The sequence below is a fragment of the Miniopterus schreibersii genome (assembly GCF_964146895.1).
Source record: "Miniopterus schreibersii genome assembly, chromosome: 8".
Taxonomy (NCBI): domain Eukaryota; kingdom Metazoa; phylum Chordata; class Mammalia; order Chiroptera; family Miniopteridae; genus Miniopterus; species Miniopterus schreibersii.
Genome location: NC_138109.1, coordinates 42,185,226 through 42,199,366, shown reverse-complemented (window position 1 = coordinate 42,199,366; position 14,141 = coordinate 42,185,226). Strand labels below are relative to the sequence as shown.

Here is a 14,141-nt window from a genome sequence, read left to right as displayed (position 1 = left end):
GACCTTGGAGGCCCTATGTTTCAGATAGAGGAAAACCATAAGATTCCCTTTGGACTCTGCATTTCTTCTCATGCCCTCTCCTCCAGGAATCTTTCCCTGATGTTCCAAGATACACCCTTGAATCTGAGGATCTGACTAGTTATCATTGTATCTCAGCACCTGATGTAGTTCCTGATACACGTACATTCCCCACAGACCATCCAGAGAAGCATATATTTTTCATTGGTTTCTGTTTGGAGGGGGCTTCATGGAAAACATTTCTTTCTATTGGGGTGATCACCATCTTGTAAAATAATTGAGCTTAGGCATTTATTTCTTCCATGGTACATGTTGGGCTTAAAGGAGATCAAAAGAAGAGAAGAGGGTAGGGACTGGCTTTGGACCTCAAATAAAACACTTCCTTTCTAATGAAAATGTTTGCATGTAAGTCTCTTTAGAAGGGTAAAGAGGCTTTCATTCTCATTTCCTCAAGCCTCAAGCAAAAAGGCATAAGTATGATACTTTCAAGTTTCGCTAGTTTCGGAGTCAGCAAACTATAGCCCTTGGGCCAGATCTGGCACAGTCCCTGTTTTGGTACAGCCTGTGAATAATAATGGTTTTTACATTTTTAAATAGTTGAAAACAAATCAAAAGAAGAATCATTTTAAGTGACACGTGAAATTATATAAAATACAAATTTCAGCGTCCATAAATAAAGCTTTAATGGAACACAGCTTTGGCTAAGTATTTATACATTGTCAATGGCTGTTTGCCCGCTACAGTAGCAAATTTTAATAATTGAGACAGACTGTATGGTCCACAAAGCCAGAAATGTTTACCATCTGGACCTTTTACAGAAAATGTTTGCTGACCTCTAAGCTAGACTGTTAATGAAATTCTTGCTAACCAAGACGGTAAAATGACCTTTAGTGTTTAATTGTTCACACCTAACTGATTTTAACAATATTTTAAAATTACAAATGAATGAAGGAATTGCCTAGCTTCTGAATGTGAAGAGAGGTGGCTGCTGCCGGTAACCCTGCATTTTCTCTCTCTTTGGGGCTGTCTTACTAATCACCCACATCATCACCATGATAGGGGAGGGCTCCTCCTTTACCACTCTGGCACAAGTATGAGAATGTAACTTCCTTTATTAAGTGTCCACAGTAGAGTTTAGCAAGGCCAAAACTTGAAAATAAGACTTTAAAAAATGGTGAATGAACAGATAGAAACACCAAATTGATAATATAGTTCCAAGGAATGTCTCATTCATCTTAGTTTTGGAGTCTCTTCCCGGGTGTTCTGAGTAGTGAGGGGTCACCTTCTCCCAACATCTGAGCATATTCTCAGGCATGTATGGACACCACACAGCCCAAATTCAAGAGGGTGTTTTCCCATTAGAAGCAAAATATGGTTGCTCAATTCCCAGTATCGAGCCTGCCTTTGATGTATACTGATTGTGGAACTGTCTTAAACACAGAAAGTGGTTTCTTTCCTCCTACCCCTTACTTAGTGGCCATTTAAAAAGTGTTTTTCATGGAGGACAATTACTGGAGTTAAACTGGATGACCCAGGAAAAGGCCATATAGAGTAAATAACGGTCCATTTCCTGTTGACATGATATAAATAACTGTGCCCAATCCACCAGGAGACATTTAGCTCTCAGTTTTGGTAGCAAAGGATCATTCATTTTTAGAGTAACTAAAAATAAACGCTTACTAGTAATATTTTTAAATGCCAAGTTACATATGAGTATATATTTAAAGGGTTAAAAGGAAGACGTGTTAAAAAAATTTCACACCTTTTAGGTTTACATCAGTTGGTGTTTCATAAAGAAACTGATGACAGAAATAGTGGTAAGAGGTGAAAACCATGCAGCTTAGAGTAAGAGAAAAGAGACCCTACAACATTCCACAGAAAGATCAAACACCAAAAAGGGAGATTCAGACAAAAGGAAGCCAACAGAGCTTGGTAACGGTGGTATATCTCAGAGTATGGGTTTCTCTCTTTATGAATGCCTGCAACTACTCTGAAAGAGCCAGCTGTCTTCTTTCAACTCACAATCATCCACGAGTTCTTAACCATAAGTTGCGGCACTCATTGTTATGATGGTAGTTTATTTTATAGAATATGAGAAAGTTACTCTCCTACTTTGAAGGGTTTTTAATTCAACAGATAAACACTTAAAAAGAAAAGAAAACCCCTTTCATACATCTCTAAACAAGTCATTATCAAAGTGAGTAAGAATGACAAGAATTCACAAGACCAGAGTTTCCTTTCTTTATCGTTTAGCCTAATGTGATATAACAAATATTTCCCAGCCTATTTACTGCCTTGAACTTATAAAATATGACCCATTTTTAAGAATTTTATCTGTACTATGTATAAGTAAAATAAAATCCATGAAGGCTTTTTAAAAATACATTACTTTTGCCTGGCCAGTGTGGCTCAGTGATTGAGCATTGACCCATGAACCAAGAGGTCACTGGTTCGATTCCCTGTCAGGGCACATGCCAGGGTTTCAGGCTTGATCCCTGGTAGGGGGCGTGCAGGAGGAAACTGATCAATGACTCTCTCTCATCACTGATGTTTCTATTTCTCTTTCTCTCTCTCTGAAATCAATTAAAAAATATATATTTTTAAAAAAGTTATGTCTCCAGAATCTTCCTTCTTTCAAGCTTTTAGTGGCTCACAAGCTTTTAGAGCCAAATTAATTTTCATAGAATCCAAAAGGTAAAATGTATCAAGGTCTAACTATGAAAGAATGAAATTAATTACTGGTTTAGCTTTGTGACATAAGAGAATTACTGAGATAGTAAGTGCAATAGAAATAGTAAGTGCAATAGAAATAAGACTTATAACCAAACATTGCTGAGGCATAAACTTGTAACCAACATGAACAACATGTGCCAAACAGTAAGATTTACCTAACGTTAAACATTTCCTAGTAATATAAACATATCTCTCTGACAGTTTCAGAACTTAAGTTCATGTGAAAATTAACTTGTTAATTAATGCATTCATACTTTTTGATTCAGTATCAGTACTTTAGAGATTCTGTTTCAAGGAAATCATTGCATTTTCCTCTTTCCCTCCTTTCTTTCTTCCCCTTCTCTCCCATCCTGCTTTTTTTTTTTTTTTTAAACACATACCTTCTTCTGGTGTTTGCATTCTCAATGATTCACTCCAATTACTCCAACTACCTTTATAAAGATGTAGCTTAGAGGAAACCTGAAATTCATATTCTGTAAATGGTTTCAGATCCAACAAATCATGTCTTCCTTTGGCATTTGTAGTATTAACCTTCAATCAGAGAAGATATTTAAAGGTGAGTATTAATACTACATTAATTTAAAGAATTTTAACATAAAGGTAAAGAACTAGACCAGATAACCCTTTTTATTTTTTCAGATCGGTCATTCAATGAAAAGAAATATTAATGGCTGGGTTACTGAATGATGATTAATCTGAAATAATAGCGTCTCAAAAAAACAAAAACAAAAACTCCTGAGATTAAGAAATTATCTGTATGAGTTCCAAGGAGGATCCTAAAACTAGCTGGAAAAGGAGTATAGGTTGAAAACTACAAATTTTCAAAAAGGCCTTTGAGAAGTTTCTACATTAGAGGGTTTTTTTATTTATTTGGTGACAATTAGAATGTGATGCATATTTTAACACTTCTATAGACGACATAGAACTGGTTTCAAACAGAAACTTTTAATTATATAAGATTATTTATCAGCTATATGTAAAACTGACCCTTTGTCATTATAAAACATTCTAAAGACCATTACCATATTCCAGGACCTGCTGTTATTGGGCCGATATCTGAGTCGATTAAGCAGCACCATCCCCTCATCTCTCCACTGAAGAATGCATCTGCTCACAGAATCATTTACAAATTGGATTCCGATGTCCCACGGAGGAAGAGGCTTCACTGGTAACCAGGATAAACAAAAAAGTGTGATTCAGGCTCCACAATTGAAAATTGTCTTATATTTTGACGTGAGCTATAAAGAATTGAACAAAATTAATCTCTAAGATGCATGACCACCAAATTTGGTGAAATAAGAGAGAAGTCCCTGGCTTTTAGAAAAAAAAAGTTTGATTCCCTTCTAAATCATTAAAATAATTCCTTTGCTATGCCGAAGTGGCTCAGCAGTTGACCTATGATCCAGGAGATCGCAGTTGGATTCCCCGTCAGGGCACAGGCTTGGGTTCCGGGTTCAATCCCCAATAGGGGGCGTGCAGGAGACAGCTGATCAATGACTCATCATTGATGTTTCTCTCTCTCTCTCTCTCCCTCTCCCTTCCTCTTTCTGAAATCAATAGACATATTTAAAAAGTAATAATAATAATTCCTCTCAATCTACCCTCATTTTTACCAAATAAACTACCACCAACATTAATGATAGTCTTGATTCCATTTAATCCAGTGATTTAAAGAAAACCGATGTGCCAAATCCTAGAGTTCCAATGGCTGAGAAGGCAGAGGTGGCTAGTGGTGATCGCCTCAGGAGAAGAAATGTTGGTAGAAAAGTCACAAGAAGGAGACATAGGAACAGGGGAACAGAAGAAAAGAATAAGAGGGAAGAAAGTGGCTTAGAGATGTCTGTGTAAAGAGATAGAAGGTAGGATGGGAAGAAGTGTGATAGGAAAATGCATAGTAAATGCCTATGCTCAGACTTATAGTCAGCAGTGTGTATGCAGAGAGGCACAGTGGAAAGAGAGAAGAGAAACACATAGTGTGAGGCTGGGACTTCGGGCAGGCCAGAAACCAGTCCTACCTGGGATGGGCAGAATTTGAGAATGGTCTTTGATTCAGCTGGGCCGATTATATTTGCTCAGAAATGTGCTGGGACTGGCTCATTCCAGCAACCGAGCTGAGAGGAGTAGAGGTAAATATTTGCAGGGCTAGGTGCATTTAAACCTTGATACATTTTATTTATAGTTTTGCACTCGCTGCTCTAGTGCAGCAGGTAGCCCAAACATGTAGCCTAACTCAGGACAGTGGAGTAGCCACAGGGTCAAAATGATACCTCTACCAAGACAGGCCTACACTGAGCTTCTTGAATAACCTCACAGGACCCTCTCTCACTCAGATGGTGTTTAGTGGCAGTGGATGCCTTCAAAGAGTTTGAAGCCAGGGGCTCCTATTTGTCCAATATAGAGAATGATGTTGAATTTTGTACAACCATGTCCATATAGCTCTAGGATCATGCACCTGTTTACTTACATCATAATAATGTTTTTCCTCTGACTATGCCTATTGGTCACTTTCCATCAACTGCTGCCTCTTTTGAAACAATCACATATAGAACATTAGAGTGATTTTAAAAATAATGTTCATGTGCCAACGTATGACACCTACAAAAAGTGAAATAAAATGTACCTATGTCCAAGAATGTGAATGTGAATGGAAATGAAGAAGCACTTCCAAGACTATTGATAGCAATAACCTTGGCTGTGTAACTGGATTCAGGTAATTCAGGGTTTAGGTTGATTCCAAGGTCCAAATGGTCACAATAATAATCATTACATTGTTTCTGCCATGTTAAATTTTTTGGTCCATTTAACCTGTAAATAAAAGACGATTGTGTTTAGCAGGATACATTATGTACTATCTTCTCCTTTTAATATAAAAGAACAAAATTTTCAAATATTTAAAATTCTAGACATCTTTTTAAGGTCAGTCATTACTAGAGGGAACACTATGGAAATATTTGTCTTCTATGGTCATAAATAGGACTACACTTCCCCCATCCCTTTTTTTGGCAGGACTGAGACTTTTTTTTTGATGTTCAGAGAGATGAGTAACCATACCTACACTGCCTGAATTGCCCAAACCCTGTCTGACATCTTGGCTCCTTAGGTCAGATCTGAAGGATCCATGGTCGCCTTGGCATTTACTGCACAGAACTGCCAGCTCCTAGTACAAACCAGAACCCTGGGTCCCACTTCCTTTCCCCCATCTGCTGCTCGATCAGGTATAGAGCAACCCAATGAGACCCTTAGATGGGACTATGGAATCAACTGCAAGAAACAGAATCCCCCAGAATCTCTCTCTTTGTGGACTCTCAGGTCAGGTAAAGGTGCTTTGAAAAGAAACTCCTGCATTGACCCGGGGGGCACCAAGGAGTTGCAGGTTCGATTCCTGCCCAGGGCACATGCTTGGGTTGTAGGCTCCATCCCCAGTGGGGGGCGTGCAGGAGGCAGCTGATTGATGTTTCGCTCTCATATTAATGTTTCACTCTCATATTGATGTTTCTTTCTCTCTCTTCCTTTCCCTTCCTCTCTAAAAATCAATTTTAAAAATCTTAAAAAAAGAAAGAAAGAAAAGAAAAGAAAAGAAACTCTTCCCAGGCTGATGGAAAGCTCCCACAAGGAAGAGTCTATTTTATATATCATGACCACAAGAGTCTGCATCTGCAAAAAAGGAAAGGGATATGATGCAGCCAGTTTAACCCTCCTAGAGCAACATCCCCAGCATGGGCCCTGGGTGCCCTGAAGAGAACTCAGAGTTAGGCCTCAGACCCAAGGCATCAGTTCTCACACTTTAGAGGAATGAATCAGTTTTAATTGATGAACACTGGAATTGTTTTTTTAAAGCATCTAATGATCTAGAGATGTCTATAGCTTCTTTTTGCTGGTAAAACTAGAACTATCAGATATTTCTAAATGTGATCTTACAGAACACCCACAAAAAAGCTCCAAAAACAGTCTCTTACTCACTGTAAAGTATACTCAGTATATAGGTGGGTGTCTTGTCCTCTGTCCCAGGTGCAGGCCAAGGTCCCACGTTCTCCCTTCTGTGTACAAGATAAGTTTTGAGGCTGTTCTGGAGCAACTTCAAAAATAAAGAGCAAAATCATACATATTTTAAATGCCACACAAGCGCTAATTCAATCACATTGTTATTTGTCAACAAGATAACAATACTTTCTCTATATGTCCCATACCCAGACAAGCTGGTAGCTAGTTTAGATCCCATCAAGTTCAAATTTGCCTCTGAGGCATGCATTTCTTCTACTAACAAAAGCAATAATAGTGGCTACAGATCAAACACTTACTACATGCCAAGTCCTATGCTAAGTGTTTTATGTGTGGTTTTTCTCAATTAGACATCACAGCAGCTACATTATATACATACTATTATCCTCACTCTATGGAAGAGGAAACTAAGACTTAGAGGTTAAGTATGTTGCCAAAGATTACAACACTATGAAGTGGCAGAAGCAGGGCTCCAGCCCAGGTGTGGCTGACTTAAGTCCAAGCCTTTCACCACCATATTCTACTATTCTCCCTGGCAGGTGCATACCCAGCGCTACCTCCATTACCCCGGAGATGATGGGTTTACCTTTCCAGAATAAAGCCCATTTAAATATTAGAAACCTTTAAAAATCAGGGGCTCTTTTTCTCCATTGGCCTGAAATTTGCTGCCAAGACATTTCTACCCACTGGCCTTACTCATGTCCTTCTGGCGGGGTACCACCTAAATCTGATTTCTGCAACATCACTTGGAGCACTTTATGAACATTTATAAATTAATTATTTATTGAGTAGCTTCCATTGGCTAGGCACAGTGCTAGCTGCAGAAATACAGAAGTCTACAAGGCAGACATGGTCCCTTCTATCGTAAGGTGTGTATTTTTAAGTGAAGCCATTTTATAGTCAAAGACAGAATTCAAAGCTAGAAGTTTCTCAGATGTAACAGTCATCATATTCTATCCTCATGCTGAGACTCACATGTAGATAGATGTTTCCCTTTGGATGAGACAAAACAAGTATATCACTAAAGCCCTCTGTAATTGACAGAATAAATTTTTTTTGGTCCTTAACACACACCATAGAGCAGGCACAGTAACTGCCAACTGTGTAACCTTGGCCAAGTTAACTCCTCAGAGCTTCAGTTTATCTATAAAATGGATATAATAATATATAGCTCATATAGTTTTGTTTAATGGAATAATACTCTTTTCCTAGAGTAATAGACTCTTCCTTGTATGCACATATATTATATACACATATACGTATGTACATTTATATATTCACTTTATACATCTATATACACTAATTCTAATTCCAACTGAGGCATGTAGAATACTAGGCTAACTTTTCATTTTATGTACAACTTTTTATTTTGAAGTTAGTTTTCGTTTTCCATTTGTTTAATGTTTATTATTATTTAGTTCCAAACTCTCAAGCCAATTATCTGAGTCACTGTTAAAGATATTCAGATGCACTGAGAATTCTACCAGTTTCATCTGCTTGAAGACCTCTTTCCTGGAGCATATTGAACTTTTCAACACGACTGGTTTTCCTCTACACCTGGTACACAGCTATTATTCTGGGACTGCCAATCTTTGGTGTCCTGGAAATTCTCCCTTTTCCTGTGTTGGAGCTCCTGTGCCTTAGAACCAATGCTTTCTTCTTTCTTGACTTAGTTACATATGTTGGTGGAGTATATCTTACTGCAGTTACCTGGGAAACGGTGCAGAGGAGGAAATATTTTTAGCACAGCTTAAATGTCTTTATTCTATCCTCACACTTGACTGATACTTTGGCTGAGTATAAAATTCCAGGTTGAAAAGCATCTTCAGTCAGGATTCTTGAGGCCATGCTCTGTTGTCTTCTATATTCTAGGTTGCTGTTGAGAAGCCCAACATTCTGATTTTTGAGTCATTGTAATAGTCCATTTTTTCTCTTCAGAAGATTGTAGGCTTTTCTTTGTCCCCACTATTCTGAATTTTCACAAAGGTGTGCTTAATGAGGGCCTATTTTCTTCTGCTCTTATGGATTCTCAAAGAGTTCTTACATTCTGCAAACTTTTGTCCTTTAGTTTGGGAAGCATTCTTGATTTCTTTGAGATTCTCTCCTCGATGTTTTTCTTCTTCCTATAAATCCTTAGTTTTCATAGACTGGACTTTCCCCTAATTTTATATTTTATCCTCTATATTTTAAAACTCTTGGTCTCTTTGCTCTAGTATGAGGGAAAAATTTCCTCAGTTTATATATCTACCCTCCTATTGAGTTTTTCATTCCTGCTTATTTGGGTTGGGGGCATATTTTATACTCTCAAAATATTTTCTTTTCATAGCATCCTATTTTTAGCCCCACTTCATCAATTTCTGAGTCTTTCTGGGGTAGGAGCTTCCACATGAAATCAGCCTGCATCTTGACTTTTCCCACTGCCAGCTTTAGGCCAAACCCGTTTTCACTGGTCCATCTGCTTTTCAGCTTCCAAATGTTGTTAATGTATCCCTCCTCCCATTTTTTTTTTTTTTTTTTTTTTTTTGGTCTTTTAGGGTTTGTGCCTCTAGAAAACCTTCTTTATTGCATCTTGGCTTTATTTCAGGGGAAATGAGAGTAAATGTGTTCAAACTACCACCTTTACCCTAACCCTTCATAGGGTCTTTTGATGGCCAAATGATATATAAAATACCTGGCACTTTTACATAATGAAAAAGTTACCCTAAGCAAAATAAGCCAATCAGAGAAAGACAAGTATCTCATGGTCTCACTCATATGTGAAATCTAATGGACAAAGTAAGCTGATGAACAAAATAGATCCAGAGACATAAAAGCATTGAACAGACTGATGAATCTCAGAGGGAAAGAGGGAGGAGGGGGCTGGAAGAGATTAAGCAAATAACTTATATGTATATATGCATAACTCTTGGACACAGACAATAGTGCAGTGAAGACCCTGGGTCCTCAGCGATTGAGGGGGTAGTCAATGGGGGGAAAAGGGGGACATCTGTAATACTTTCAACAATAAAGGTAAATTTTTCAAAAAGTTAGTCTTCATCCTCACTTTTACTCTTAAAAGTTTGCAGAGACTCTAATTTTTAAAGAGCACAGCTTTAACCCACAAGTCATCTTTCTCAATGTGAGTTCCCTGGACCATGAAATCAAGGTGTCTACTTCAGCCCAGGACTTGGTTTTGGCAGAGACTGTCTGTCCCAGGGAAAACCAGACCTAATTCTCCTCAACATAAATATATAATAGCAGATGCCAAGGAAAGGGCAGAAATCAAAGCCTCTAAAGATGAAAATAGCTTATAATATAATAAATTGTTAGGAGTATTCTGATTGTTATTGTTTTTAAAAGCCCTTTTTATCATGGGCAATAAAAAGTCATAGAAAAAATAGCTTTCAGAAATAATCAATAGCCAAATACACATTGAAAACAACCAAGCAAAAATCCATTGTCTTTCATTTATTGCCTTGAATGTCTAAATAGTTGGTCGATCAAACCTAAGCGATTACGCTAAAGCACTGATTGCTTAATTACCACACAGTAGGGATGAGCTCTGGGTAGCAGAGCAGCACAAGCCAAAAAGGGGGCAAGGAAAAAAACGCCAAAAGCTGTTTACTTATTACCTGTTCTGAAGAACCAGCCAACTATACAGGCCCTCTCAGGATATGCAATGGCACTATGGACTGTCACTTATCACAAAAGAGAAAATGGCCTTACTCTCTCATTAGGTAAGATTAAACTTACAACACTGGGTGAAACCAACATTAATTGTGTCTTTTCTTGGAATGACTAGCCATATGCAGAAAAAGGTGTTGCTTCCAGTCAGTCCTTCACCTCAAAGGTGCTAAACTTGTTCAAAGAGCAGCCATTTCATGGTGTGGTTACAGCTTGAGCACGTTGCACAAGCAACATTCCAGCAGGCAAGTACCACCCAACTGAGCTGCACTGTGACAGAGACTCCTCACCATCTCCCTAGATCTTCTGACGCTGCAAACTGTCACAAATGCATCTGCATACTCTGGATGGAAAAGTAAAAAATGAAGAGGTGTTGCAGCACTCCAATTTATCTGAGCAAAGATAGGAAATGGAACAGAACAGCTAAGAACATCTGCAAGGATACTGACTTCCGAGGCTATTGATAGCCTTCTGAAAAATAAAGCAGCAACACTGTGGACTCCTGGAACTGACATCACAGGGCTGGGAATGTCTAATACAAATAGGTAACGATGGTCTGGTAAGATGGCAAATTACCTGGGTAAAAAATTCAGGTGTTCTGAGGACAAGGGAGGTAAGAACCATTGGTGCTTTTTAGAAAAATTTTCATTTTGTCTATAACCAATGCTGTGCTTTCTCTTAAGGAAAGCATTATCGGCTACCCCGCACACCGCACACATGAAGAAAAGAGTAAAACTGTACAGAAGTGCAATCTCAGCACTCGGGACCTATATACTTCTATGTGCCTAGTACTAGATTAAGCACTTTGCACACAAGGTGTCATTGAATCACTGAAACCCTCTTATGAGATAGGTGCTAGTATCTTCATAATGCAGATAGAGAAACTGAGGCTCAGAGAATTGAAATAGTCAAAGGGTACATTGCTGGTGGCAGGATTGGAATTCAAAGCCCATGCTCCTCTTATGACACCATAGGCTGTCACAGCTGAGAGTACATGACCCATAAGAGATGTGGACAGGAGACTGAGCTGAAAGAGGAGCACTGGACTTAGTTTATGTCTCTTTAACCCCCTGTGATTTGATTAGCCATTGTTTGGTATTCTGTTCAATGCTTCTGGTGACCCTCCAGGAAGACTGCCTGGTGCCAACCATACATATCCTTACAGGTCATAGAGAAGAGGTTCCATCTCTCCTGGAAAGAACCTCATTGAGCTCTATATCCCTGTCTTTATGAAAGGGACCCTGTCCTTGTATCTTGGTCAGACTGCTGCAGCAATTACTCCTGCTCTCTTCATACCTCTCACCTGCTACTCTGGGACTTTCCTGGAACCAAAGAGGCACAGAGCAGCATAGGACCTCTCAGGGCCCATGCATGCTCACTGGTTTGCCTGGCTGGGGCTTTAAAGCTGCAGGCTGTGCGTTGCAGGCTGCAAGCTGCAGGCAGGTGTTCTGCTGGCTCATCCTGTGCACTGTGGCTCATGCTGCAGATGCCAACTCTGACATCTTAGCTTTTATTCCCAGCAGCTGCCAGGAGGGACTAGCAATGTAAGCCAGCAGGATGGGGCAGTTGATGGCCTGTGGATGAACTCTGACCTATGGCAGACAGTTAAATTCTTCTCTCTTTCTCCTGTCATTGTATTTCCATATGTTCTTTCTGGGGATGTTCCTAGTGACCAAGCAACTGGATGTATTTTCTGTTGACTCTGTGACCAGCTCAGTAACTTAACCACTTTGTGTTTGCTTTGCTACTTCCCTGGTTCCCTCACTCTTACTTCCCTGGAGCAGTACAACTCTCCTCCCCCCAAGGAGTGTTAGCATGTCAGTTTTGCCCTAGGCAGTTTTCTGGAAAACCTAGGAAAAGATAAGTATAATGATAGTTTTCTTTTAACCTCTGCTAAGTATGATAATCAGTGGTCAGGAGTGTGGATGGAAGAACTGTTTTTTGTTCATTAAGGGAGAGGGGAGAAGTGCTCAGCCTTGGTAGTCAGCCTGGGCTGCATAAGTCAAAAGAGACACTCTTTCTTCTTTTTTAAGAAGTTGTAGCTTTAAACAAATTCTCACAAGTCAAGAAGGGAGGACCACTCAGCTGCAGAGATCCATTTTCCTGCCATTGTAGTCCATGGACAACAGGTAAATGGTGTTATTGGCCAAAAAGAGGAGGGAGGAGAGAGAGAGAGAATAAATAGAGGCTTACCAAATGAGACTCCAATTTTACAGCTTTCTGGACTTCTCACATTGAAGTGCTCACGATGCTATCAAGATAAAATATATCCATGTGGTGGGAAAAGAAAGGTCCCTGTCTTACATTAGGATTTCTGCTTCACACATGACAAACACCAAAAGATCACCCATTTTTAGGAATTCAGAATGGAATGCTCACCACCAACTGAGATCTCTGCCCCACATATTCGGATCTCCTCACTACTGCTACAGGTCAATTTGCAGACAAACAGTGTTGTACCCAGAGGCAGACCTGAGACCTGAGTACTGAGGGAGTGATCATCCTGTAGCTTGATTCTTCTGTCAGACTTGTAGAGGATTAACCTATTAAAGCTGGAATACTGAGAGCAGCCTTGCTTGGGCTTCAAAGAGCATGAGATATTGACAGCTGATCCAAGTGAGATGACATGGGAAGGTTTCACGGTCACATCTCCTCTTTTGCACACATCTGCAGTGAGACACAAACACAACACTCACTTGGCATATAAGAAACCCATTTCAAAATGGAGGGTTGGTATAATTCCCAAAAAGCAGGGTAAAATGAACCCCATCAAATCATGGAAATAGAAATAACCTCTGCTGCCCTGGCTGTATTGGTGATGCACAATGAGAACAGAAGGCAACCCTATTAAAGTCTAACTGAATTAAAAGATGCATTCCTCTCAAAACAGTAATACTATAATCAGAACTATAAATAGGAAAGTGGTGAGAAAACAGGGTTGCAAGAACATTCAAGAACACAGTTCCAGGAAAAACCAGTCTCTCTGTATGTAAATTATTCACCAGACTACTAAAAAGTACTTCCCAGAATAAATCACATTTGTTTCCATCCCCATTTATGATTTATAATGCTTACTTCAATACTCATACAAAAGAGGAAAAAAGACACAATTTCAAAAGGCTATTGCAAACTTTAGGGGGAGATTTGGGAATGGTTCCCTCTTTATACCACTATATTAGTGGTATAAAGTATGTGTAGTCTATAACATTATTTTATAACAGAAAATATTCAGGAGGGCTGGTGTGTTTGCAGTTGGCAACAAGGATGGAAATTAAGTCTTACCATGTCATATTTTCATATTCCTCCAAGATGTAAGGCCCTGGGCTCCACGAAACACTACCCAATATAGCTAATATGAAATTATATGAATGTATTGTTTTTAAAACGAGTTCTCCATACTACTTACAATATGTCAGGTACCACATTAAACTCTTATTTAAAAGAGAGGTCATTCTTACTACTGAAGTTTTTGTATAAATAAATATGACAACTATTCAGAATTAACAGTTTTTGGTGGTACTTAGTAATTGCCAATGAAAGAACCTCAGAATTATAGATTCACCCTGAATTTTTAGATGTGATATAAAATCTTCACTGAAAGTTTTTTTGGGGGAGAGGAGTAATAATTGTAAGATTGCTTGCAACTATCATAAATAGGAATTGATTTTTTAAAAGTTACTTAAATCAAATAAAGTACTGAATATTCACTTAAAATAAAACGTTCTCAC

At 38.9% G+C, this 14,141-nt stretch overlaps 1 protein-coding gene across 1 annotated transcript in view; it reads right to left on the bottom strand.

The window, feature by feature from the left end:
- IL12RB2 (interleukin 12 receptor subunit beta 2) overlaps positions 1-14,141 on the bottom strand; it is a gene marked incomplete at its 5' end in the record, with an annotated part of 60,034 nt that overhangs the window by 45,343 nt on the left and 550 nt on the right. The window contains 5 exons of the mRNA XM_081143602.1: positions 3,132-3,282; positions 3,774-3,916; positions 5,372-5,556; positions 6,712-6,826; positions 12,793-13,080. Of these exons, the coding sequence (XP_080999728.1) occupies positions 3,132-3,282; positions 3,774-3,916; positions 5,372-5,556; positions 6,712-6,826; positions 12,793-13,080 (882 nt within the window). The remainder of the gene's footprint in view (positions 1-3,131; positions 3,283-3,773; positions 3,917-5,371; positions 5,557-6,711; positions 6,827-12,792; positions 13,081-14,141) is intronic.